General features: G+C 51.6%; 1 protein-coding gene across 6 annotated transcripts in view; it reads right to left on the bottom strand.

Moving 5' to 3' along the window:
• Phactr3 (phosphatase and actin regulator 3) overlaps positions 1-27060 on the bottom strand; it is a 219271-nt gene that overhangs the window by 53903 nt on the left and 138308 nt on the right. For all 6 annotated transcript variants that reach the window (XM_063284233.1, XM_039105551.2, XM_039105550.2 and 3 more), the window contains 4 exons: positions 26361-26522; positions 21300-21377; positions 12281-12463; positions 2436-2642 (listed from right to left, as the gene is read on the bottom strand). In XM_063284233.1, the coding sequence (XP_063140303.1) occupies positions 2436-2642; positions 12281-12463; positions 21300-21377; positions 26361-26517 (625 nt within the window). In that variant the 5' untranslated portion in view covers positions 26518-26522. Of the gene's footprint in view, positions 1-2435; positions 2643-12280; positions 12464-21299; positions 21378-26360; positions 26523-27060 lie in introns of those variants that run through there.

Below are 27060 nucleotides of genomic sequence, written 5' to 3'. Positions count from 1 at the left end.
TGTGGTCGGCCCTGGCAGCAACTCATCCCCAGTGATGTAGAGAGCAGAGTTCTGATCCTTCACTCATCCATACCCCATCCCCTTATACAACTGCCTACATTCCCTGCACGCCAGACACAATGGCTGGACCTACATCTGATTGTGAATGCAGAGACCAAGTGCCTTTGGAGACAGGGCCTATGGCAACAGCCTGGTGGCTTAAAACAACAGGACAGCTTACTCTATTCTGGAGGCCATACATCTAAAATCAGGGTGAGGGCACAGTGAACTCCCCTAAAGACTAAGAAGGAATGGTCATTCTCCTGAGCTCTCTCACTTTCCTCATGCCAGGGGCTGACACACCAGCCTGTCATGCAGTCTCCTGTGCAAACCAGGAGGAGGCAAGTGTATGTGGTGGCTTTAATGAGAATGTCCCCATAGGTTCAAATATTTGCATGCTCAATCCCTAGTTAATAGAACTGTCTAGGAAGGGTTAGGAGGTGTGGCCTCTGAGGTTTCAAAAGCCTACATCAGGTTCAGCATCTTTCTCTCTATCTGCCTATGGACGTGAAAGTAAGTAAGCTCCCACTGCCCACTTTCTGCCATGCTTTCTGACATGATAACCAAGGACTAACCCCTGACTCTATAAACAGGCCCCCAGTTAAAACCTTCATTTTATAACCATTGCAGTGGCCATGCTGTGTCTCCTTACAGTTATTAAGTGACATCAGTGTAAGACAACAGGATACAGTTGCTGGCCCCACGTGGGCCCAGCCATGTTTGTGGGTGGCATAAATAAATGAGTTTGAGTCTGTATCAGAGGATCTAGGATAAGTTACATTCTCTAAGTCTTAGTGTTCTAAACTGTGCACAAAACCCTTTCCCTCCACCCTCCAGGGCCAGCCTATGTTATGTGAATATGCTTTTGTTTTAATCCCAGATGTGGGATAAGAGGCTGCTTCGTGGCGGGTGATTATGATTTGCTTCGTGCACTAGCAGGGGCATATTTTTGCCAAATGCAGATAGTTGAACTCTGGGGAGTCTGGAGACAGTATAGATAGGAGAGACCTGAGAGAGCCTGGGGCAGCCGCTGTCCTCCCTGCTGCGGCCGGTTGCTGTTGTGGTTTGCTAAACGGTTGTGAGCAAGGAGACAAGAAGAGAAGTTGGAGATATGCTGATGACAGAGATCGGACTTCCCTCCAAGACATCTAACGCCCCTAATCAGCAGGAAGTAGTCTAAAGAGGTCTAGAGGTCCGTACTCCTTTCCCTCTAACCTATTTTCTCTCTTACCTGGTGTTGGGGACTTGGAAGGGACTAGGGTGGGATCAAGGCTGGAAGGGTGGTAAATATAAGAACCCTATAAAGTAGCCCCCAAAAGGTACACACACATGTGTCCACAGAGTAAGCGGCTTTGCTGAGCTGGGCTTTGTTCCCTGGTGCCCACTGTTTCCAAGGGAGTATGCAGAAGCTGAGAAGGAGGGTGGTCCTAGGGGAGGACCAGCAGTCTCAACTGACCTGGACCCCTAAGATCTCTCAGACACCAAGCCACCAAACAGGCAGCATACACCAGCTGATGTGAGGCCCCTGACACGTATATCGCAGAGGACTGCCTAGTCTAGCTTCAGTGAGTAAAGATGCACCTAACCCCCAAGAGACTTGAGGCCCCAGGAGCAGGGAGGTGTCGGGGGATGGGGGTCGGCAGAATGGGAATATCCTCTTGGAAATGGGGGGAGGAGGTATGGATGGGGAGCAGTCAGGGTATGTACTGGGAGGGGGATGAAGACTGGACTGTAAAAAAAGGATTAAAGAATAAAAAATAAATAAAATAATTATTTAAAAAGTATCCACTACTCAGTGAATAGCCTGCCTTCCTGTGGGACTGAGGTGCCTGTCCCCCAAGGCTCAATGAGTAAATGTTTACTCTCTGCAGTGAGTCCAGGGCCATAGATGAGGAGGTAAGGATGGCCCAGGAGTAGATGACAAGGAGGTTTCTGCCCAACTCTGCTGCCACAGGAAGGGCCAGTGCTGACTCCTGATGTATATTTGAAGCTGTTGTGAAGGAGAAAATGGGCATCCCACGGCACTCCAGGGAGCAGCAGGAACAGTACAGACAACCACGTGCATAGAAGAGAAAGACCCACCCCGAGGGCTGGCTGTGAGCTCTGGGTTCTGAGTCTAGAAGATTCCCCCTCTGACTGTTCCAGGACCCTCTCCTCCACTGAAGAGTGTCCAAACAGTCTGCAGTCAGCAACTATAGCCTTGTGGGACCTCTTTCTGTGGCCCACAGAGCAGGGGCACTGGGGCAATGAGGAGAGTCAGCCTGGAGCTGGAGTAGGCACGCTGGGTAGAAGATATGGACGGATAGACAGACAGACGGACAGATGGACAGATGGAAGGACAGATGGATGGAAGGACAGACAGACAGATGGTTGGGTGGGAAGACAAGCAAACCCACCTGTGACGTTTTTCGTGGCTTTAGAGCTGGCCTTGGGTGGCGGGGTGGGCAGCAGTGGAGGGCTGGGGAGCTGGCTCGCAGATCTCTCCAGGGTTCTGGGAGGACTGTCTAGGGACCCAGATAAGGCTTCTTGAGAGGGCTCATCGGTGGTGGGCAGGAGGTTGCCAGCATCTGCTTCTTCCCCACTGGATGCAGACGACATCTTGGCTGGTTGGAAGGCAAAATGGAGCATTTAGAGGAGGCTGCCTTAGCATGGTTAGGAGAGAACAAGACCTGGGCACAGGTATCTTGATGATGGGAAGGCGCTGATCCTCCATGAGCGGACTTAATTGCCTGTGCATTCAGTAAACAAGAGACTGTGAGAAACAGAGGGAGTCAGGAAGTCGCTTCAGGCACAGGTGACCATGTCCCGCCTCACACAACAGCCTGGGCTCCTCACGCTTGTAAACATAAGGATTGATAGATTCTAGAGTGAGAGAAGCTGGGTGTGCAGAGAAGCTGGGTGTGCACATTGGCCTGGCTTGGCACTAAACCTCCGTGTATGTCTTGCTAGTAGTGACTTACTAGTGGTGACCGCATGAGTGGCAGTGGCCTCGTACAAGGTTAGTTCAAGGTTTAAAGAAAGGGATGATGAGGCCATGTGTGCTAGTGCACACCTATTGTCCCAGGGGATTCCAGGTTTGGAGCCAGGTTAGGCCACACCATGAAACTGTGTCTCAAAATCAGGATCCGGAGTAACAGCTTCAACAAACGGCAGGGGTGGCATCTACACAAACGTCTGGCACATCAAGACCCTTGTGCCAACAGCTCTGATTTTTCTATGTGGGTTATAGATGTCCTACCCTTGGCACACAAATCTAGGAGAGGAAGTAGAGTCATGGGGAAGGAACTACCAGGGGAGGCCAGCCTTCCAGAGCCCTGTCCTCTCTCCAGTTGTTCACCTGGGCACCTCCTCTGTGATTCCCCACTGATAGTGCTATTTTCTCCTGGTCCACCACCAGCTCCCTTTCGGCACTCTTTATAAACCAGCACAGGACCACTGCCATCCCAACAACCCTCCATCCTCTGCCCAGCCTCCTGTTTCCTGAACCCTCTCCAGATGAAACTACTACCCATGCACTTGTGCCGAGAGTTGTAGAAGATAGTGATGAGGAAGACTCATTTGGAAACCTGTTCAGTATTGGCTCCCACCCTACGCAGGACCCATCCTGGGCCTCTCCTGCAGGTGATTGCTTCTGGCCTCTGGGCACATCTCCAGCTGCTGACATGGTCCCTCATCTGAAGCTTTGCAGCAAAAACAGCCCACCAGATGGTAGGAAGCATCTCAACTTCCTGTGTGCACACACCTGCTATCCTTCCTCTTCAAGGTAGCCATCTCCCTCCATCACAAATGGGTGGCTTCCTGCTCTGACAGCACAAACCCAAGGTGCTTCTGGAAGGCACTTGCTGGGCGCACAGCTTCCAAGGAGGAACTTCCTACCCAAGGGGCAGGGCTGGTTCCCTGTTCTCGGGGCCAGAGCACTGTCTGTGGTTCTGAAGAACCCTGACTGCCTGGAGAGCATCCAGGGAAGACTCTGGGGTCTTAGCACCTGCCCAAGTATCTGAGAGCCATAGCGGGTCCCTGTGTGTACACCGTGTTGTAATTTCTAACTTTACACAGTGCTTTCAAGATGTGGGGATTCAGACTTTACACCCAGGGCTGGCTGTCCCAACTCCCCAGGAGCAAAATCCCAGAAGCCCTTTCAGAATTGACAGCTCTGTCACAGTGGCCATCTGAGAGTGACCGTGACCTGAACCTCAAGCTCTGTCATCTTGCCCTGTGTGGATGCAGGTGAACACAGTGCTTTTATTTTCTCCTAATTTAAAGTGTCCCCAGGAGTGTCAACTACAAAAAGAAGTTTTCCTTCTAAAGATCTCTGGACACTGACAATCATTCTGCCCTATTAATTCTAAGAGTAGTATCTAAGGTCTCCATTCAATTTTTGCCCTGATGTTAAGATAAGCATCCTGGTTTTGTTTGTTTGTTTGTTTTTTTAGGTAAAAATGGTTAGGTGAGATTGTAAATCAGCACAGGGTGGTAGATGACCTGTCCCAGAGTCCATGCCTTCACAGCTAAGCTCACAGGAATGGCCAGTGGGCTTTGGCACACACACCTACTCTGTTTGTTCTCACAGTCATATAGAAGACACGCTACTACAGTACGCATCTACACAGGGCTAGATGTGCCCACTCTGCTCTGGCTGGGTTTTCATGACTCCCTGTCCTGCGTAAGCATGTTCTCTGGGAAGCAGCTCTCCATGGAAGGGAGACATGATGAGGCCTAGTGGTGTCTGGGAACATGAAGTTCTTGTCTGGCCTGGTCACTGGAGGCTCCACTAGGAGAGGGGAGAGCTATGCTTTGGCAGGGAGATGGGACTCTTCTACTTAGTCAGGAGCTCTTGTCCTTAATACACCATTGTCGTGAGAGACAGGCTGAGCTCCACAGCTCCTCCATGGTTCTGGCACACTCTCTCAGCACAGGCCTTGGTCCTGCAGAGTGGGAACACAGACAGGCTAGCTTCACCCTCAGAGACCTGGTTTCCTCCCAGGGACTTGGAGGCAGCATCTTGACTGAACTCCCTGTTTTCTGTCTGGGGAGCACTGCCACAACAAAGGACAGCTTGAGCCTGCGGCTCTGGTGATGGATCAGACAATGAGGTCAGTGCAGAGTTGTCTGCTGTGCTAGGGCTCCATGTGGGATCTGGCTGAGAAAACCTAATTTGGGCCAGTCTCTTGTCTCTTTAGGTTATGGACAGAACTTTGTATGTCTGTCTCTGTCTCTGTCTCTGTCTCTCTCTCTCTCTCTCTCTCTCTCTCTCTCTCTCTGTGTGTGTGTGTGTGTGTGTGTGTGTGTCTGTGTCTGTCTGTCTGTCTCTCCGTCTGTCTCTCCAGTTTAGTAACTTGTCACATGGAAAGCAATCCAAACACTTCTGAATGTTGTGCCAGCATCTTTACCCAGCTTTGGTTATATCTCTGCAGACCTGCAGTTCCCAGCTACTCTGGAGGCTGAGGCAGAGGGATCACAGGTTCAAAGACTGCCTAGGCTGCAAAGTAAGTTCAAGGCCAGCCCTGGTAACTCATCAAGGCTCTGTCTCAAAATTGAAAAGGAAAGAGAGCTGGGGATGCTGGACCGTGATAGAGCACCTGTCACCTGTCTAACACATATATAGCTTTATATAAGTTTGATCTCCAGGGTCACAAAAATGAATGGATTAGTGCAAATGGACTCATTAAACAGTCACCAGAATTGTGCCTCTCCACTCTGACACTGCTCTCTCTTCTACCTGGGAAGTCTGTGTCAGCCCCTCGTCATGGCCATCCTAAGTCACTCACTAACCTCCAACTCTCCTCTTGGCTTTTGTCTCCCACACTTTCCAACTACTCTGTCCCTAGTTCAGTGTTCTTCATGGGCTCTACCCCCTGTACCCACCCCTTGACAGCGACAACGTGGACTCTGGCCTGTGTCTTCCTCCACAGACGCTGTCCGGCTAGTCACTCCCAAACCTGGTCCTCTGGCTTCAGCATCCATCCAGCTTCCAACTAGATGGGTCCTCTGAGGTCCTCCCCCTCCCCAGAAGGTCAAACAAGCTGGAGGCCACAAATATTCTTACCCAAACTCTTTGGTTTTTGCTGTACGGCAATTGTACCCAGCAGCTTGTGGGCTAGGCAAATGGAGGCTTATACCAGATGCCTTTTTCTTCTTTGTATATGCTGTGTGCACACACAAATGTCCACACTGCGGGGTGGAGTAGGGGTGGGGCGTAGTTTGACAGTATGTCTTCCTTTATTACTCTCCATCTCCCATTGAAATTATAGATTTCCATTTCACTGGCCAGTGAAGAGTCTCCAGGATCCAGTCTCTGTCCCCCTACAGCCCCGGATTGCAGGCACATGCCAAGGCATCTACCTTCTACGTGAGATCTGGGGATCCAAACTCGGGTCCTGGTGCTTGTGGAGCAAGCACTGTACCCACTGAGGCTCCTCCCCAGACTCCTCCCTCACCCACTGAGCCAGCTCTGCAGACTTCCACTGCACCCACCCAGCCACCTCCCCCGACTCCCACCATACACACGGAGCCACCTCCCCAGGCTTCCTTTTGCCTTTTATTTTGGAACAAGGCATCACTGCATTGCTTTAACTCCCAATCCTCCTGCTTTAGCTTCGCTAGAAGGTGGGATGACAACCCTGCCCCTCCACACAGGACTCTGACCAAGCTCTTGGGTAGCCATGCAAGCCCTGCAGTCTCTTCCAGTCTCACCCTTTGTCCGCCACACTAATGAGCATGGAAGAGATGGGATGTGATGCGGTAAGGATGAGACAGGGATGTATGAGCTGGTGGCTGGTGGCCGTGTGGGACTTGGCCTGTGGAAGGCTGGGGCTCTGCCTCTCCCTGTGTGTGTCAGTTCTACACTCCTCCTCTTCCTCCTCCTCCTCCTCCTCCTCTTCCTCCTCCTCCTCCTCCTCCTCTTCCTCCTCCTCCTCCTCCTCCAAAATGCCACTCGTCCTCACAGAGAGCCACCAGAAGTCTCCAGGGACTTACCTGGTCTCAGCCAGACTTCCTTCTAACCTCCAAACCTCCTAAACCAAACCATCCATCCCCTAAGTCAGAAACTGAAAAGTTTCTCTGCCAGTACCGCAGGAGATGGCCAGATGGCAACTGCTTTCAGCGTAGATTACATGGGCTTTGCCACAATTATAACCTTTGTTGGAATAGAAAGCTCCCGAAGGTCCAGCCAACTCAAACAGCAAAATCTCTCCTGACTTCACACCAGGGTGGACGTATGGCTACGTCTCACTCGCAGCATTACTCAGTAGAACAGCGTCTCCACCCATGGCTTACCCATAGCCACAGGCAGCCACTGGCAACGGGCAAGTAGCTAATGTGATCAGAGGCTGAAACTCAATTGTTTCTGGCTGGTTAGTCACGTGACTTCGTGGCATGCACTGAACATACAGTTTTAGGTTCCTTGAGGACGAACCAGGGTCCCAGGGCCACCATTGTGACCAGTGGGAGGTAAGAGGCAGGGGCTAGCCTTGGAGAAGGACCGGTGCCTAATATCACCAGCCCTGGTAGGGCACCTGATGGTCAAACAGACACAGGCAGTGGGCAGGATCCAAACTGGAGCCTACTGTTTGGCAACTTTTGCCCTAGACCTCAGTAACAACCAGCATCTAGAATGTTCCAGACGTCAAATAAAGGTTTACCTTCTGGGTGGCTCTAGTTTCGTCTGTAGAACGTTCTGGATAGGACCAAACCCAGACTCTGATATTCAGGAGCACTGTGGTCTTGGGAAAGCAACTGTTGTATGTTGAATATGACAGTGTTCCCATCTGACTAGGCTCATTGTTTGTATACTTGGTCCCTAACTGCTGGTGCTATTAGGAGAGGGAGTAGGAACTTTAAGGCATGGGACTTAGCTAGAGGAAGTAGATCTCTGAAGGACATCTCTTAAGATTTATAGCCTGGCCCAGCTTCCTGCCAGTGTCTACTTCTTATATGATGCTGAGCTGAGAGGAAGCAGGACACCCTGGACACACAGAGCTGCCCACCACCATGCCTTACCTATCATGATGACACGCCCCCGCACACCCGACATACACACATAGACGCTGGCATGTATTACATAGATGCGCGCGCACACACACACACACACACACACACACACACACAAACACACACTTACCAGCAGGCATATATATTCATGTGCAACATACATGTGTGTGTATATATACATATGCACATGCACACACACACACATACACACACAAGCCACATAAAACATACACAGTCATACACACATAGACACTGGTATGTATTACATAGATGTGCATACACACACACAGACAAACCCATACTTACAAGCAGGCATATACACTCATGTGCAACACATGCATGTGTATACACACACACACACACACACACACACACATACTTAAAGGTCAGGTCTCGTGTTTATGTGGAGCATGTATGGGTCTTAGGCCAGGTTAACCTTGAATGTCATCCTCAGGCTGGGCTGGCTGCCCAGCGGGCTCCAAGGATCCTCCTGCTTCCTCACCATCATCCTCTGTATTATAAACATAGCCCACTGTACCCAGTGTGTTTACATGGGTCCTAGGAATCGAACTTGGGCCCTTATGCTTGCATGGCTGACACTTTACCATTGAGCCAGCTACAGACCTAGGAGTCTTCTCTTGACTGTGGAGTCAACTATGACAGCAATGACATCTGAATTTAGCAGGAGGCTGGTAGACCTGGAGCCACAAGGAGAATGGGATACCTGCAGCAGAATCCTGGACCTGCAGGGCAGGATGAGGCCCGGGTATGACCGAGGTGTTATTACATGAACAAGAAAAGAGCACTGTAAAGCCAGGGCCTACAACGGCCGCATGTGCCTTCCAATGACCTCTTTCCCTGAACTCAGCCAAGTTCAGGGAAAATCAGTTTTTTTCAGATGAACATCTGACCTTGGCCCTTCTAGGTGTCTGAGCACTGCTGTGAGCACCACTGTAGAGCTGCAGGCTAGCACACATAAAGATGCCATGGGGAGCTTGACCGAGGTGGGTGGGAGGCAGCTGAGGGATTTAATGTCCGCACGATCTGCACACCTGAGAATGCAGATGTCTCTGCTGTCAGGTGACTTCTGTTATAAAATTAGCTCAGCACAGAGGGACAGGACCCAGATGCAGCTGCTCCCTTGGGCACTGAGCAGGACATGGGACAGTAAGGAGAGCTGACAGCTTTGGATCAGCATCTGGTCCTCCATAGCTCTGTGGGAAAGATGAGGGCCACAGTAGCCTCAAGCTTGACTCACTAAATATAGAGGCCAGAAGACAGAACACAGTCTCAACCCTGCAGTCTCCACAGGAGGGAGCAAAGCCTGGACCCAGTGGGGCTGTGACTAGATGGCTTAAAAGAGGCAGCCTGCCTTGGTGTCATGAGTGGATATCCTCTGGGTCGAGCAGCTGCCATTTGGGGAAGGCCAGCCATGCTGGGACTTCTGACTGTTCACTAATGAAGAGGTGGGAAGGGTCAAGAGAACCTCACCGATACCCAGCCACTCCCTACTGCCCACTGTACACTGTACTTGCCAGGTGTAGCACAGGTGGTAGCTAAGGGGACCAGGCTTTGGAGCCTCAGAACACTCATAAGTGCTGGTGGGTGTGGCTGGTGACTTGCCTGTGATTCCAGCCTTGTGAGGCAAGCCTGCTAGTGTGACTAGCCATACAGAACAGCTCTGGGTTTGACTGAGAGACCCTGCTTCAAATCATAATGTGGAAGAGTGACCAGAGAAGATTCCCATTATCAAACTGAGACCTCCACATGTACCTGCACACACACACACACACACACACACACACACACACACACACACACCACTCACATACACATACATTCACACACCACACATACATATATATACCATATACACACAAACATATAACACACACACCAACACACACCACACACACATATACCCACACACACACTACATACACACACATGCACACACCACACATACATATACACACAAACATACCATATACACATATACACACACATGCACATGCCACACATACATATACACACAAACATACCATACACACATGTACGCACATAAACACACCGTACATACAAACACAACACACATAAACACACACTATACACACACATAAACACACATGCATGCAAACATACAAACACACGCACACATGCAATCACACCATACACAGAAAACACACCACACATACATATACACACCATATACACACAAACATACCATACACATATACACACACAAACACACTACACACAAGTAAACACACCACACACACAAACACCACACACAAAATCACACACTTCACACCCACGTAAACACAGATATATGCAAACATACAAACACATACACACACACACACACGCAATCACACCACACACAGAAAGCACACCATACACATATACAAACACACACATACACATCACACACATATGCAAGCATACCACACACACAAACATACAGAACCCATGTGGGGAAGCTGCATCTGCTCAGCCAGGGAAAGGAGACATCTACATCTCTCAGACACACATATGAGCCAGGCGTCACCCTGACTGACCACAGCCCAGAGCTCATTGTCAGCTATGTCCCAGTGTCTTGTTAGGGTTTTACTGTTGTGAACAGATACCATGACCAATTCAAGTCTTACAAAGGACAACATTTAATTGGGGCTGGCTTACAGGTTCAGAGGTTTGGTCCACTATCATCAAGGTGGGAACATGGTGGCATCCAGGAAGGCATGGTGCAGGAGGAACTGAGAGCTCTACATCTCCATCTGAAGGCTGCTAGCAGAATACTGGCTTCCAGACAGCCAGGATTAGCTTATAGCACACACCCACAGTGACACACCTACTCCAAAAGGGCCACGCCTTCTAACAGTGCCTCTCCCTGGGCCAAGCATATGCAAACCATCATCACACCCAGCATAAGACAGGATAGTTTCAACAGATCCACTCTGCTCCTAGAAGACCTGTACCTGGAAAGCCCCTGAGGTCAGACACGGGCATTACCTGGAGTTATTCAGAGCCAAGTGGGAACAAAGAACTGAGAGCAACCAGTTGAAGCTGGGAGCAGAAACCCGGCATCTGCTTGAACGTGAAGTCCAGACCTGGGAAGCAGTAACCACAGAATACAGGCTCTACGCAGTCATTAGAACTCTACCAACCACAGCCCTCTGAGGTCAGCTGCCTGGAGCTCAAGGTGAGACAACTGGGAAAGAGCTGAGGCTCTTCCTCCCTGGGTCCATAACTCCTCAGGCTCCAAATGCCCACTATGTCCCCAAGTCAAGTGAGATGGAGAGGAGCAGCCATGCAGAGGCAGATCGCAAACCGTGAGCAGCTGCTAACATTGAAGGGAGGCTGGAGGCAGCTGGCAAAGAACGCCCACCCAGTGGCTCTGGCTTGAAGAGAGACAGGCCAGGGGACAGATACCCACGGGACCTGGAACAGAAGCCCAGAGTGTTCACACCACAGCCTGGGTTCCCAATAACCCTGGAGAGGTGGGGTTCAAGCTCTAGTCCCCACACTGTGAAGCATGGGTTTAGGCACAGGACAGATGAGAGAACAGGCTCTATCAGAAGATGGCTTAAAGTGTTGCTTGGTCAGGGAGGAGGGTGAGGCCTGAGCTCTGGTGTGCTTTGTTTCTTGTTACCAAGAGTTCTGCCTACTTTGTTAAAACAAAACAAACAAAAAAACACACAAACAAACAAACAGAAAACTCCACCAGCCCAGCCCCCACTCCTCCAACACTGGCTACTTGTGAACAGGGTACCAAGTTCCTATGTGCTCTAGAAAACCCTAATGCTGACCCTATAACTTCTCTCATGTTACAGAAGACCCCAACGGCTAAGCCACCGAGGAGCCTCACTCAGGTCACAGCACGGCATGGCTCTCCCACCACACACCAGCATCTCACACAGCTGCTCCGGCATCTCTCAGGGAAAGAGGTCATCTGCTCCAGAATTAGGGCACTGCCCCAGGACACACCCATTTGGGGCTAGCTAAAACACACCCCTGCATTTCGTTGACTTCAGGATGCATGTGGTGAGAGGTCGGGCACGGCCACTTTAGATCCCTCACTCCTCCTCCACCCAAGTTGGGAGAAGCCAGGAGAAGAGTTTTCAGGAAGCGTTCAGGTCTACCAGCCATGGGACTGGAGGAGGCAGAACTAAGATAATACAGTAGTCATGACAATGGAGCAATAGTCCAAGCCCTTGGTTGGGAGTGCTCAGCCCGCTTGGTCTCCAGCAAGTACCTGTGTCATCCGGATGGGCATCGGAGGACAGAAGCTCATCCTGGGAGGCCTGGTCTGTTCCACTGGCCGAGGGGCTTCCGGGCTGGACACCCTCCGAGGTCAGCGTCTCCTGCTCGCCAGCGGACGGCTCACTCTGTGCAGGTTGGGAGCCTTCCTTGGGACTGCATGCCTTACTCTCAGAATCTGTAAAGAAATCCAGGCATCAGCTAGACTGTGCCTCCTTCCGCACCCTCCTTTCATTTGAGAGGCCCTTCCTACAAAGGGTGTCATGGATGGCCTGGTGTGGTACTCCAAGCTCTGCTGGAGTCCTCTCTAAGCTATGTTTCCAGAGGATCCTGGTACCCTACATGCCAAAGGTCCACTCTTCCCGTGTATCCTTGTACTCTTAGCACAGGTGGAAGACGGGTGGTTTCCCCCACCAACTCCCACCCCTTTACCACATGCCTTTATGAACTTCAAAATTCGATGTGTCCCACCTTGTTCCCTCCTAACAACAGACCTCAGAAGCTGGGCCAGGACCCTCTGACACTTGGCAACAGATCGTTACTATAGGTATCCCCGAGGTGCTACGTGTGGCTACAGCCATTCATCTCTGTGCCACCACTGACTGTCACTCACCCAGAAGCAAATGTCTGTCAGTCACCTATGTGTCTAGAGTTTATTAAGACAGATGCCGCTCTTTGCCCCAGACGGCGAATGTTCTAAGACTTCCGAGATGGCTATGACAGCGCATGAAACCCAATAAAGATCAAGGCCAAAGATGGGGGGAAGCAGAGTGAGAATTCACACAGCAGCTTTCCCAGAATGAGGGACATGGAGCCTTTCCTGAGGGCTTCAGGAAAGTCCAGCCCCTTCTCCTGAGGCTCTGCTGCTGAGGTATCTGAGGGTCTGTCCCTGACTTGACTTGTCACCCTCAGGAGACCCCAACCTTTTGAGGACAGAATTGAAACAGGGACCCTAAAACAATTGGAACTATAGGATTAAATACTTCCCAGGAAACCAGGCTGGGAGGGAAAGGTCAAAGCTGTGGTAGTAGACAAGCTCTGTTCTCAGGGTAACCTTGTTGTGGTTTATCCCATAGGTAAGCCACCTCATGCGTGGTTCCTGCCTCCCTTTCATCGTTCCTATAAAATTACGGCACAGATACAGGAATGGCAGAGAGAACAGAAAACTTTCTAGTTTTGGCCAAACTATAAACCTGAAACTTACCTGAGAGCTTGGGCTGACCAGCCAGTGAGTGCCAGAGGCCCAGCAGCCTTTGCCTCCCCTGTGTTGGGCTCACAGGATGGCCACCACACCTAGCTCTTTTACTCGGGTCCTGGAATCAAAATCACACTCCTCTGTTGGCATAGCCAATGCTTTACCAACTGAACTCTCTCCCCACTTAAATAAATCAGTATCCCTTTGCCACTGTCGTCTGGAATATCTACCTAATTTCTTCTGGAACACAGGGAAGCTGAGGTAGTATGTTTCTGGGCCCCCAGTGCCTAGTGACAAAATCACTACTCCAGCAGGGCAGCTAGCTCCAAGGGAGGCTGATCCCTTCTGAGATGCTTAGCCCACTCTGACGGAGGGCACACGTGTTCTCCCATGTGAAGCCCTTGGTCCCCGGTTTACAGAGACAGGATGGAGTGCACAGTGCCGTCTGCAGAGGTTTCTCAGCCCTGGACACACTAGATTGCTCTCTTGGCTGCAGCCTCCCATGCTGCCTCTCTATGGGGGAAAAGGATCAATTTATTTCAGGGTCAAAACCCCCTTTTGCTGGCCAATCTAGCCACCCACCTACTGCACTGGAGTCCCCAAGATTGATCGTTTGATCCCCACCAAGACAGAAGCCCACCACCTCCCTAAACACATCCCACCCACTGCCACCCATCGGAATTTTAGTTTTCTTGTCTACAGTGTGGAACCAGTGTTACCACAGGCTCCCTGGAACCACGGTGAGAAATATACTGTAGTATAGGGTGTGTGAGGTGCAGGCACCAGGAATCCTTGCTGCTGGTGTGGTTTGTAAAGAGAAAACCAACACATCTGGCCCCACCCCTGTGTCATCTTCCTTCTGTCATCTCTCAGAAGATCTGACATTGATTTCCTGCTTACCATCTCCCATCAGGGTACCGCACCTCCACAGGGGAAGAGCTGAAAGGCCAGCCTCACTAGAGATCTCGACATCTATGTCTGAGGTGAGCTCCTCTTTGGGCCATAGCCCCTGCCCAGAAGTTCTGGCAAGTCCAGCTGCCTCGTCCAGAGACAGATCCAGCAGCAGAAATTCCAGGGTGACCACACACTGCTAGCCTCACAATGATTACACACTGCTGGTCCACATGGTGAACACGCACACATACACACACACACACACACACACACACACACACACACACACACACACACACACACAGTACCACACACTACTATACTACTGGTCCACACAGTAACCTCACATTGCTGGTCCACACAGTACCATACAGTGCTGATCCACACGGTGACCACACATTACTGGTCTACACGGTGACCGCTCATTGCCAGCCACACAGTGACCATGAACTGCCACCACACAATGATCAAGCACTGCTAGCCACTTGGCCTGCTCTGAGGTTTCATCTCACAGAACCCAGGATCAGAGGGAAGCTGGCTCTGGACCACATCTGGCTTCTGGCTCTCACTGCCAAGCCATCCCTGAGCCAGCGACAGACCCAGAACAGCCAAGGATATAGGATCAGATGTCACCAAGCTCAAGACTGTGTTTTTAGTTCCCCTGTGACTGGCTTACTTGTTCTTGACACACCTCTGTGACAGTCAATGTTGCCAGGTCCCCTCAGGCAGTGTGAATATGTCATTACTCTGGAGGGATCACATGACATGATGTTGATCATGACCGGGGCATCGTGAGGCTCTCTGGAATCCGAATACTGATAAGTCCGACTAGCTTCTATGTGGTAAGTAACAACAAGGCAGGATGTGGTGTGTGTGGTCCTGTGTATGTATGTGTGCACATGTGTATATGTGTTCAGATACATCCTACCGAGTGCACATGTGCTTTCACTGTGCATGTGTGCTCTGTGTTCATATGTGTTGTCTGTGGCAGGTGTGCTCACTGTGGCTGCGTGGTGAGACAGTTGGACAGACAGACATTCACTATCCAGTCAGGAATGGAGGTTTGAAAGAGAAACTCGATCCCTCCATTTGGCTGACAAAGGTCCCTAAGGAATTGGAATTCTCCCAGGGATCTCATGCTGGGAGGAGGAGGTGGCTGAAGCCTGTACCAGCTGCACTGGAAACTACCTCGCTGGAGAGACAACGGTGGCCCGGCTCGGCCACACCCTGGTGGCTTTGCCATGTCTGCTTCTGCCTTTTGTTTAAACCTAAACTTCACATCATGACTTGAGGACTCACTGGGAGTCTCTGTTCTCCCTGCTGAATAAATCTGTTTTTCTCTATTCATTTGTCACTTGAACTAGCCTAACTGAGGACAGGTTGATGAACCTGGCCTGTTAAGAGATTCTGTTACCACCACTAGGGTGGACGCTGTGACAGAGACAGGCGAACGTGATGTGGATCCTGCCACTCTGAGCCCCTCACTGCCCTGTGGGGTGGGGACTGGGGTCGCTGTTCACTGCTAAGGTGAGCTCAAGCCTGAGAAATGACCCACGTCTGCTGTGATTTACAACCATACTTCATCATCCTCACTATAGCAAACCTGCCCCGGAAAGGCCCAGGGACCCCCCAGTGCCTCCACCACTGCAGCCCTGCAAGGCCTGCACCGGTGCCCATAGCTCATCAGTCCTGCAGTCCATTCCTGTGCTGTGCACAGAGCTCCTGTCCATAAACACACTCAGAAAGAAGCTACCGTTCCCAAAATAGTCCTGGTGGCAGGGCCTGTTGCTAAGAAACGCTGGGTGGGGCGGGGCAGTGTGGGGGGTGGGGCTCATGCCCCATCCACTGTCACAGGGTCAGCTGCCTCCTCAGGCCAACCCTTGTCTCTGTCATTGCTCTTCTCCTCTTAGAACTGCAGGGGGAACATAGAGCTGTGCACGTTTTATACGTGAACCTCTATGAAAGGGACCTAACACAGACATCCACAGAAACACAGACGTCCACAGAAACACGTACATGCATGTTCACAGTGGGAGCACATGTGTGCATGCCAGGGAATGTGCGTGCAAACACACGGAGACCAGGCAGACTTCCCCTGTGTTCGCTCCCCTGAGAGCCTCCTGACACCCGTGTCAATGAGCACAGCACTAATGTAATATGTCTCTTATAAAACACCCAGTGCCAGGATATGAGAGTCCTTAGGTCATTGAAGAAAACATCAAGTCCATGGGTGCAGGCTGAGGGAAGGAAGCCATTCAAAGAATGAGGAGTGTCTGCACCAGAAATGCACAGGACCCCGTTCCTAATCAAGGAGGTTATTGGAGACAGTCCCAGACATGAAGGGAGCAGAGTGGGAAAAGGTCACCTCTCCTCATAGCAGTTGTCTGACAGTGCTGCCAACAAGATCCCAGCATACTGCCAGCCCATGTGAGGGATGCTAGCACGGCATGGCAGAGACGCAAGGGACAGAGCCAGGGGACTCATGATGTGTATTTGTTAACCTTGGAGCACAGCTCACACTCCTGGCTGCCTACAGGGTCTCTCCTACCAGCTCTGTTCTGAGGCCGAGTGCTCTGTCTGCCTGACTTTCAGAGGCAAGCTCCAGGGAGAGTGTGCACTTATGTTCACTTGCAGGTATGAGTGTGAGGTGCATGGCTTTCCAAGAAGACGGCAGATTTCATTACTGAGCATTGAGTCCTTGTTTCTACTAAGGCTTCTGGGTGTGTCTGGGGACATCGTGGTCAGGTTTTCCCTCCCTCTCTTTTCGTGGCTCCTGAGTTGCCTTGGCAATAAAGTCTGGCCTCAGTGTGACAGGCTCTGTGAGAGCAGTTGACCACAAGGGGGCACCCACGGCCGCATGTTGCTCCCACTAGCCTGGGAGAAGGTGCAGCTGAGCCAGAATCCATAACCTGCAGACAGAAAAGCTGTCCCCACCCCTATCCCCACACCCACAGCCATTACGGGGAAAGACGAGGTGCCGTGATCCCCTCAGCGGTCGGTCTCACACTGATCCCTGCTGGTCTTCTGAGCTCCTGACCTGGGAAAGTGCAGCAGTTAAGCGCTGTCAGAGTCCTGGGTCACTGCTGCTTTGGAAGGGTCAGCACTTCACCCAGTGGGCTGCACCAGCCTTTACAAGTATTTCATGAGGCACATTTAAAACAATGCAAAAGATTCTGCCCCGTGGGAGTCCTGGGGAGAAAGTGCCCCACCTTCAGAGCTAAACCTGTGGCCCTTGTCCCTGCAGCCTGAGACACCTGGTTTTGCTCACAGGCAAGGACTAGTTCCCTGAAGATTCCCAGGTCCTCTCCCTGGGACAGCCTGGCTATGTCCCTGTCAGTCCAGCCCTGGTACATGCATACATGCAAGAGGGAAGAAAAGGGCATTTGCATCCAAGCCCCTTATCTCCCTTGCTGCCCTCCAACCCCCTGCCTTCTGGTCCCTTCCTTGAGCCCCCTGCACCCTGGGGCCTGGTACTCACTGCTCCTGGAGTTACCTAGTGACTCCGTCTCCAACATGTATGACCAGGTACTTCCCCACCTTCTTCTCTGTAAAAAGGTATAGTTGGCTGGGGAGGCTTATCAGTGCATGGCCCCTAGAGCGTTTAATTTAAGCACTGCTGACAGCAGAGAACTCCTGAACGTGCCCAGGTGTGGCCCAGGGGGGCGCAGATCGCTAGCCCTGCACGCAGGAGTCATCTCCTGGATTCCATGTTCAGTGCGGGACAAAATTACCTCTCATGTACTCCTGTGCAACTAAATGCAAAACCAACCTGGCCCCTAACTCATAAGCAACATCCCTCAGACCTCCTGTCACTCATCCCCTATGACGTGGTCTCCAAGTGCCCCATGTGTGTCCTTCCTTACCATTCTTGATTCAGTCATTATGATTTGCATTTGTAGGGCCCCCCTAATGCCTGTGTCCCACAGGATCTGTGTTGGGGGAGGACCGTGTCTCAGTAGCTGGTGTATCTGTCAACTGATCCAGACCCTGGTACCTCGTGGGTACGCCATAGTCATTTGCAGCATCTGTTAGTACCTGAAGGTTCAGCTATCTAGATTGGAGACTGATTTGGGCCATTCTAGTCCCTGGCCCAGTCCCTCTGCAAGATTGAAAGGGTGGAGTGTGGGCGGCAGCTGGGCCGAAGCCAGTCTTCCACCTGTTTCCATGTCCCTGAACTAAGAATGGATCTCATATCTTTAAATGGTTGGGAAGGAAACCAAGAGAAAGATAATAGTTCGTGATTCATGAAAAAGATTGAAAATTCAAATCTTTGCACCCATAAATGAAGCTTCTTGGCACACAGTCATGCCTGCTCAGTGTGTGTTTCTCTGCGGCTGTTTCTGCCTCAGACGAGCAGAGGTGGGTGACCACAGCATATTTCATGCCCCCTGTGATCAGCTGTCCCCCCGAAACACTGGCAGGAATTTAAGTCCTAAAGTGATAGGTTAATGGCATTTTGAAGATAGAAACTTAACCCAATAGTAGGTGACTGGGAAGTGGTTGGGAGGTTCTGTGAGGCCATGTGAATGGAGCCTAGGAGAAACCCTGAGACTGAGGCAGATTTGCTCATGCACAGTTTTAGACACTTAGCACTGGCTCACAAATGTTGTGTGCTACCTTGGCACTCTGCTGGCAAGAAGGCTGTTTTAGGGACTTATCAGCACAACCAAATACCCAGTGAGAAACTCTTTATGGGAACAGATTATCTGAGTTACCGTTCATCATGTTAGGAAAGGCATGGGTGTGTGTTGATTGCTCTGGAGGTTTGAGATGGCTTGCTTCCACCTTTGAGGGTCAACAAACAGAGAGACCTGGCTAGAAGCCGGACTAAGCTATACACCTTAGGACCCACACCTAAATGACCCACTTTCCAAAATATTACCTGCTGTGTAAGTCCCCTCCCCGCCCCTTGACACCGTGTTCAGACACCTGACTCTACAGTCATGTCATCTCCGATCCATAACAAAAGCCACTGTCAGAAGTGAGCATTCTAGGACCACACCCTGGAATCTCCAAACTGTGAGCTAAACAGACCTCTTTTCTTTATAAAGCTATCCTGCCTCTGGTATTGCATTATAGTAATGAAAGGCAAACGCAACTCCAAGTCCTAAAATAGGATAGGAAGGTTAGCTCGCTTCCTCCTAAGCCTCCGTTCCTCTGTAAGCTGGGAGGTCTGTGATATGGCTTTGAAGTCCCACTGGCCTGGCTGTAGCTGTGCACGCACAAAGGACTCTGGTCTGACTTCACCCGCCTGACACACACATGGGGTTTAGTAAGGCCCATGGCATTCCTCCTAGAAGTTTCGTTTCTCCACTATTCAAACTAGAACCTTGTGGTTGGCCAAAACCAAACTTCCACTGTCACTTCCTCCCCTTTATTCATCGAATATAACATTTTAAAGGTACACAGTTGTTTTTATTTCCCCTACCCAAGATCTAAATGGAAAAACCTGGGGCTGCAGACACAGAATTGTCGATGAAGGTCCTGTCCTGCCAGCCCAGATCCTCACAAAGAGATGGGCACAGTGCATCAGGGAGGCAGAGATGAGGGGAATCTATGGCGCTCGCTGTCCAGCCAGCCCAGCTGAATCCACGAGAGACTCTGTCTCATAAAAGGCTGAGGGGGCAAGGCGCCGAAAGCCAACCTCCGACATTTGAGCATGTGCAGAGACATGCATGTGCGTCTCACACACACACAACTCTGGGTACTTTGAGGACCCATTCCAAATTAAAACCACTTCACATTCCCGCTCAGCAGTGACATTCTCCCAACCCCTGAGGAGTCAGAGTGGAGCATGCAACACCTTCAGGCCATGGGCCATGGGGCCATGGGGCAGGGGTTTCTTATATGTGACACACAGCGCTGAAGGCATAAACACTCACCATGGCTGGTTGCCCCCTGAACCTAGTATCATCACAGTAATGGATGCCAAAACTCAGGAAGGGAGGTAACATGAGGAGTTAGGCCACAGTTGGGCTGTGGGCTTCAGCCACATCAGAAAAGACTCATTTCCTGGGTTCCCTTTCCTGGTCGTTGGGCCAAATCACAGACACCAGCGAAAGGGGAGACAGGAGTTTGATGCACACACACAAGCACTGCAGATCTCCTCGCTAAGGAGGGCCCAGAGAGATTTTAGAAGAAGAAGGGACTGTGAGCTTCCCCCACTACCACCACCAGCCAAGAATTATAGACCCAGAGAGTCACAAAGTATAGAGGGCAAGGGTCAGGATCTGACGGGATCCCAAGATGGCGAGAGAATTCTGGACTTAAGTGTGGTGGTTTCCTTTACCTGTGCTGAGGACGTTGACCAACTTGAGCACACAGACATGGTTCTTAACACAGTTTGGCTGGAACCTGCAACACTGGGAGACCCATGTTTGCATGGGGCTTCTCCTTGAGTGCTACAGCTGTGGGTGGATCCCACATTCATGTCTGCAAACAGGGGGCGACATTGGCACTCAAAGGTAAGGTATGTGGAAAGCCTCGCCCTGCCTGACTGTCACAAATGTTAGCCAGTCAGAGATGTCAGCCACGTGACTGTCACAGGTACGGCCACCATTTGTTCAAACTGAGGATCTAATGTGTGAGCATAAAGGAAACTTGCACTTAAATTAAAAGTCATGGCTGCCACTTAGAGACAGACAACAAACTGAGGAGCTCCTTCCACCCGTGCCCTGCTGGATGGTCACTAGACATGGCCATGGAGGAGGGGGGCTCTGCTACCTCAGCTCCTGACTGAGGCCATTGGTCTACCCCTGGAGGCTACCCTGGAGAACAGACCTCTACCACAGGACGTCCCTTCCTTCCTCTAATGAATTTCTTGAGTTTTGGAAGCCATCGAACTTGATAGGGTCCACCATGGGCCTCATGTCACAGTCCCCGTGGGCTTCACTCAGGTCTGCCACCCTCCCAGGGACCCTCTTACCTTGCTCCATCATCTCCAGCAGCCCCTGCTTGATCAGCTCCTCCCGGCCTTGCCTACCGGCCATCTTCTTCTCCAGTGCTGCAGGATACAGAAGCACCTAATTAAGTCACAGCCCAAAGCAGCCCAGGTCCATTGCACCACTGTCACGCGCGCTTGGGTGAACAGGAAGAGACAGGGAGATAGCAGATGTCTGAGGCTGGGGACCTGTCCACTGCCAGAGCCTTTTCTACCTAAGTGATCTGCTAAGCATTGTCCAAGACTCTGGCCATAGGAAAGCGGCTTCAGGACCGTGTTTGAGAGATCACTTCTGCAATGAACATTCGTGACACCTTCCTTGACTCCGGCTCCTTGATCATGTTCACCTCTACCCCTCTGTGACAGATGAGGAAGCACCCTCATTGCAACCCCAGAGCTCAGGGTACGCTTCTTTTCCTAGTGCTAGCTTTCACTGACAGCACATCTCTCCTCAGCAAACATCTTCCAGCCAACCCAGAATAAGAGCATTCAAAGGACCCACCACCAGAGGCACTCTGGTTAACCCTCTTCTGACTGTTCCTGGGGTGTTCCCAGAAGGCATGCTAGGACACAGGACAGACCTGCCCTGACTCAGGTCCAACCAATGACCCACAGCCAGAGGGACAGAAGATGAAACATAGCTTGCAAATTCTTTCCTTTCTTATCCTGAAATAATTCTCCTTGTGGCCTCCCACCCCAAGGCCAAAGCCACCAGCACTGAAGCCTCACCCACCTTCTCCTCCAGATTCTACCAACCAGGAGCATGTGCATGTGCATGCGCACGCGCGCGCGCGCACACACACACACACACACACACACACACACACACACACACACACACACCTTTCCTGTGTCCACAGATGAACCTCAAATACAAAACCCAAAAGCAGCTTCTCAGATCTTGATACTCGCTTTAAGAGCCCAGGGTAGAGCCTGCTGGTGAGTGGGGTCCCAAAGCCACTGGTTGTGTGGAACACTCTGACAGGTGGTTAAGAACTCAGCTGGCCCACCTGTCAGAGCTCGGACACAAGGGCTCACAATGGGACACAAGCCCACAAGGGCTGACAATGCCAACGGTGTGTTCTAAAGTGTTCCTGAGCGTGGATGTCAAGCCATGTCCTGACTCGGGGAGTACCTGGAGGAAAACCCCATCTGTCCCCATCCTTGCAGGGGCTGGGATGATAAGGCCTTCCACACTTTAAACCCAATCTCACATTGACTAAGCACCTACTGTGTGTACTGAGTATTGGCAGAGCTTTGAGCAGGACAGGTCTGGTCTCTACTTGTGACCAGCAGACCTGGGTGGCAGAGAGGACAAATATGTCAGGTGGAAGTGTGGAACAGAACCAGGGAAGGGAACCTATTGGGGTCACCTGCATGAAAGACAGACAGGGATACAGGATGCTTCCGGACCAAGATAACTTTCAGCCAAGTTCCTTTCTGTAGCCTCAACTTCCAAACTGATTTCCAAGTAGCATGGGGTGGAGGAGGGGACAATGAGGGTGGATTGGAGGACAGGCTAGATGGGGGGGATTGGTCTTGGGGGGAGGGAGAAGACAGTCTTGTGGGGAGAGAAGGGGAGAGGGTCTGAGGCATTCAGGTTAATCCTCCTTTGATCATCTCTGGGCAGGCTGAAACATAGGACATGGCCTGCTCAGCCTCAGGTCTGACTGATGACCCAAAGTCAGCTAAAGGCAGGAGACCCGTTTGCTCTTTAAAGCTTAAAAATCTCTGCTTTATGTCATCTTAATGTCAGGACTAGACATGTTGAAACCCGCAGCAGAGACAGGCTGACGGGAAGGGGGAGGCAGACTGAGAGGTGAGGGAGAGACAGGCTGAGGGGGAGGGGGAGGCAGACTGAGAGGTGGGAGGGAGAGACAGGCTGAGGGGGAGGGGGAGGCAGACTGAGAGGTGAGGGAGAGGCAGGCTGAGGGGGAGGGGGAGGCAGACTGAGAGGTGGGAGGGAGAGACAGGCTGAGGGGGAGGGGAGGCAGACTGAGAGGTGGGAGGGAGAGACAGGCTGAGGGGGAGGGGGAGGCAGGCTGAGAGGTGGGAGGGAGAGACAGGCTGAGGTGGGAGGGAGAGGCAGGCTGAGAGGTGGGAGGGAGAGACAGGCTGAGGGGGAGGGGGAGGCAGGCTGAGAGGTGAGGGGGGAGACAGACTGAGTGGGGAGGGGAAGTAGGCTGATGGGGAAGGGGAGGCGGGCTGAGGTGGGAGGGAGAGACAGGCTGAGGGGAAGGGGAGGCAGGCTGAGGGAGGAGGGGAGGCTGTGGGATTCCAGTGCTGTTTACCAATTTCCAAATGCCTAAGTTAGGAACCCAAGGTGTCACCCTGAGGGTCTTCGAGCCCTTCCAGAGTCCCCAGAGCTGCTGACAACTCCAGCCAGGATCAGTGCTGCAGAACCTTGGGGCCCAGAGCCACTCATGCCATCTTGTCCATTTTCCTATTCCATGCACCTAAAGGTAGAGGTCACCTGCCCCAGCCCCTGGCTTCCTGTGCACTGTCGCCCTCTGCAGGACCCTGGGGATGGAGCATGGTTTTCTATCTACTTCCTGCCTGGCACACTTGAGATACTGGGGAATTCTTAAACAGTTCATCCTGTTTTCATTCTTGTCAAGAATAATTTGTCAGTCAACTTCTTGAGTGATTAAAATAATTTGGTAAGTTGCATACACAAGAGTGAATGCTGAGCCCTCTGCTGCTGGCGTCCTTTGCCCCTCCCCCAGGCTGGGTGCAAGTGAGTGCCTGGGCTTTTGTCTCCACCATCCCCCCAGCGCCAGGCACGTGGCTCTTCAGAGCTGAGCAGGAAGCTTGGGCCCCTGGGACCCCAGAGGCAATGGCTTGAGACAGGCACTTGCCAGGCATGTCCCTGGGGGCTGGGACTAACTCCACATGTACAGCAACCTCACTAATTGCTTACAGCTGCAGCTAATAGGCAAGGGGCTCAGGGGGAGGGCCTTGAGGCCCAGGCTTCCTGGCTTCTGGGGTTGGTGGTTCAGGTCCCTGAGCTTGGAAAGAGCTCAGGGTTGGTGGCCAGTGTTCAAGACCAACCCTCCCTGCCCTGGGTGAGCAGCCTCCTCTCTGAATCATTTTTCTCCCTCAAAGAAGGGGGTTCCCTGCTCAGCGCACGTGATGCTGTGGCCTCTCATTTGGCCATTCCATCATGGACTCCATGCCACAGTGCAGCTTTGGGGTGTAGTTTATATGGTCGATGCTGGTGAGGCAGAGGCAATTAGACAACACGGTGCAACCCCACTTCCCACTGAGCTAGGACCAGCTGGGTATAAGGCTGCAGTACAAGTGAGTGGGGAACCTCTGGATCCTTGGGTGGGAGGTGGTGGGGGGACGCACCATGACCCTTAATACCACAGGCGGATCCTAAGAGCAGGGAGCACCATAACCAGGCCCCTGCTTGGTCTGAATGGGAGGGTCATGGCCATGGCTCAGTCACTGGTGAGCTGAGGACTTCTGCAGTGTGTGATGTGTGAGCAAGAATAGCAGTCCTCGAGGCTGGAGAGATGGCTCAACCGCTAAGAGCACTGCTGTTCTTCCAGAGGACCTGGGATTGGTTTTCAGCGCCCACTTTGGCAGCTGACAACTGTTTGTAGCTCTAGTTACTGGGGATATGATCCCCTTCTCTGACATCTGCAGGCACCAGGCACAGCATGGTACACGAATCCACAAACACACACACCCACACGCACACACACGCACATGCACATACGTGTGGCATGTTGTGTGTCATGTTGTTTGCCATGTTGTGTAACATGGTGTGTGCCATGTTGTGTGCTGTGTTGTGTGGCGTGTTGTGTGCTGTGTTGTGTGCCATGTTGTGTGATGTGTTGTGTGATGTGTTGTGTGGAGTGTTGTATGATGTGTTATGTGAAGTGTTGTGTGGCGTGTTGTGTGCTGTGTTGTGTGCTGTGTTGTGTGCTGTGTTGTGTGAGGTGTTGTGTGGAGTGTTGTGTGCTGTGTTGTGTGCTGTGTTGTGTGCTGTGTTGTGTGATGTGTTGTGTGGAGTGTTGTGTGGAGTGTTGTGTGCTGTGTTGTGTGATGTGCTGTGTGGCGTGTTGTGTGCCGTGTTGTATGATGTGTTGTGTGGAGTGTTGTGTGGCGTGTTGTGTGGTGTGTTGTGTTCTGTGTTGTGTGCTGTGTTGTGTGATGTGTTGTGTGGAGTGTTGTGTGCTGTGTTGTGTGATGTGCTGTGTGGCGTGTTGTGTGCCGTGTTGTATGATGTGTTGTGTGGAGTGTTGTGTGGCGTGTTGTGTGGTGTGTTGTGTGCTGTGTTGTGTGCTGTGTTGTGTGATATGTTGTGTGGAGTATTGTGTGGAGTGTTGTGTGCTGTGTTGTGTGATGTGCTGTGTGGCGTGTTGTATGCCGTGTTGTATGATGTGTTGTGTGGAGTGTTGTGTGGCGTGTTGTGTGGCGTGTTGTGTGCTGTGTTGTGTGATGTGCTGTGTGGCGTGTTGTGTGGCGTGTTGTGTGGTGTGTTGTGTGCTGTGTTGTGTGATGTATTGTGTGGAGTGTTGTGTGGAGTGTTGTGTGCCGTGTTGTATGATGTGTTGTGTGGAGTGTTGTGTGGCGTGTTGTGTGGTGTGTTGTGTGCTGTGTTGTGTGCTGTGTTGTGTGATATGTTGTGTGGAGTGTTGTGTGGAGTGTTGTGTGCTGTGTTGTGTGATGTGCTGTGTGGCGTGTTGTATGCCGTGTTGTATGATGTGTTGTGTGGAGTGTTGTGTGGCGTGTTGTGTGGCGTGTTGTGTGCTGTGTTGTGTGATGTGCTGTGTGGCGTGTTGTGTGGCGTGTTGTGTGGTGTGTTGTGTGCTGTGTTGTGTGATGTATTGTGTGGAGTGTTGTGTGGAGTGTTGTGTGCTGTGTTGTGTGATGTTTTGTGTGCCGTGTTGTGTGCCGTGTTGTATGATGTGTTGTGTGGAGTGTTGTGTGGCGTGTTATGTGCTGTGTTGTGTGACATTGTGTGGAGTGTTGTGTGATGTGTTGTGTGGTGTGGGGACCCCTGCCCGTGCCACTCTCATCTCACTGGGGCCTCACCTGACGTTGTCTGCTTCAGCTTCTCGTTTTTCTTTTTCCTCCATTTCCAGGGTTTGAAGATCCTGCCCAGCGTGGCCAGCTTGCTGTTCCTCCGCACAGGGGGAGTTCGAATCCCTGAGACCAGAGGCTCGGAGCGTGCTGGGGGAGTTTGGTCCATCTCATCTGCAAAGTGAGAACAGGGAAGGGTCTCATGGGATGATTTCAGGCTCCTGGGGACCTAGGTGACCATCTTACCTTAAGGGACCTCTTAATGCATACAGCTTAGGGAATTGTCAAGGCTGTAGTCCCTCCCTGGGCTTCCTTCTGACAGAATACACACAGGAGGCAGCTTATCTGTGCAGTTGATCACTTGCCTTTCCCACCTCCTCACCATGGTGGTCTAAAGGCTGGCTGATTGCATGATGAACTAGCTCCCCTCTGCCACAGGACCTTTGTACATGCTCTGCCTACTGCCCATGCTCTGCCTACTGCCCATGCTCTGCCTACTGCCCATGCTGCGTTCCTTTCCAGCGTTCCTCTACCTTAGCAAGGGATGGCCAAATATTGTCATCTAAGTGTTGGGCTGTACCCATAGCTATCCTGAGAGGCATGCCTCGTGTGGACTGTGGATTAAATGCAGACATTGGATGTTAATGTACTCTGATAAGAATCACCCCTCCCCCCCCCCAGGAAGTTTTTACTCTGTTCCAGCAGAGACTGG

Source organism: Rattus norvegicus, chromosome 3, assembly GCF_036323735.1.
Source record: "Rattus norvegicus strain BN/NHsdMcwi chromosome 3, GRCr8, whole genome shotgun sequence".
Lineage (NCBI taxonomy): Eukaryota > Metazoa > Chordata > Mammalia > Rodentia > Muridae > Rattus > Rattus norvegicus.
Note: the sequence above shows the minus strand (reverse complement) of the source record. Positions and strands in the feature narration are given on the sequence as shown.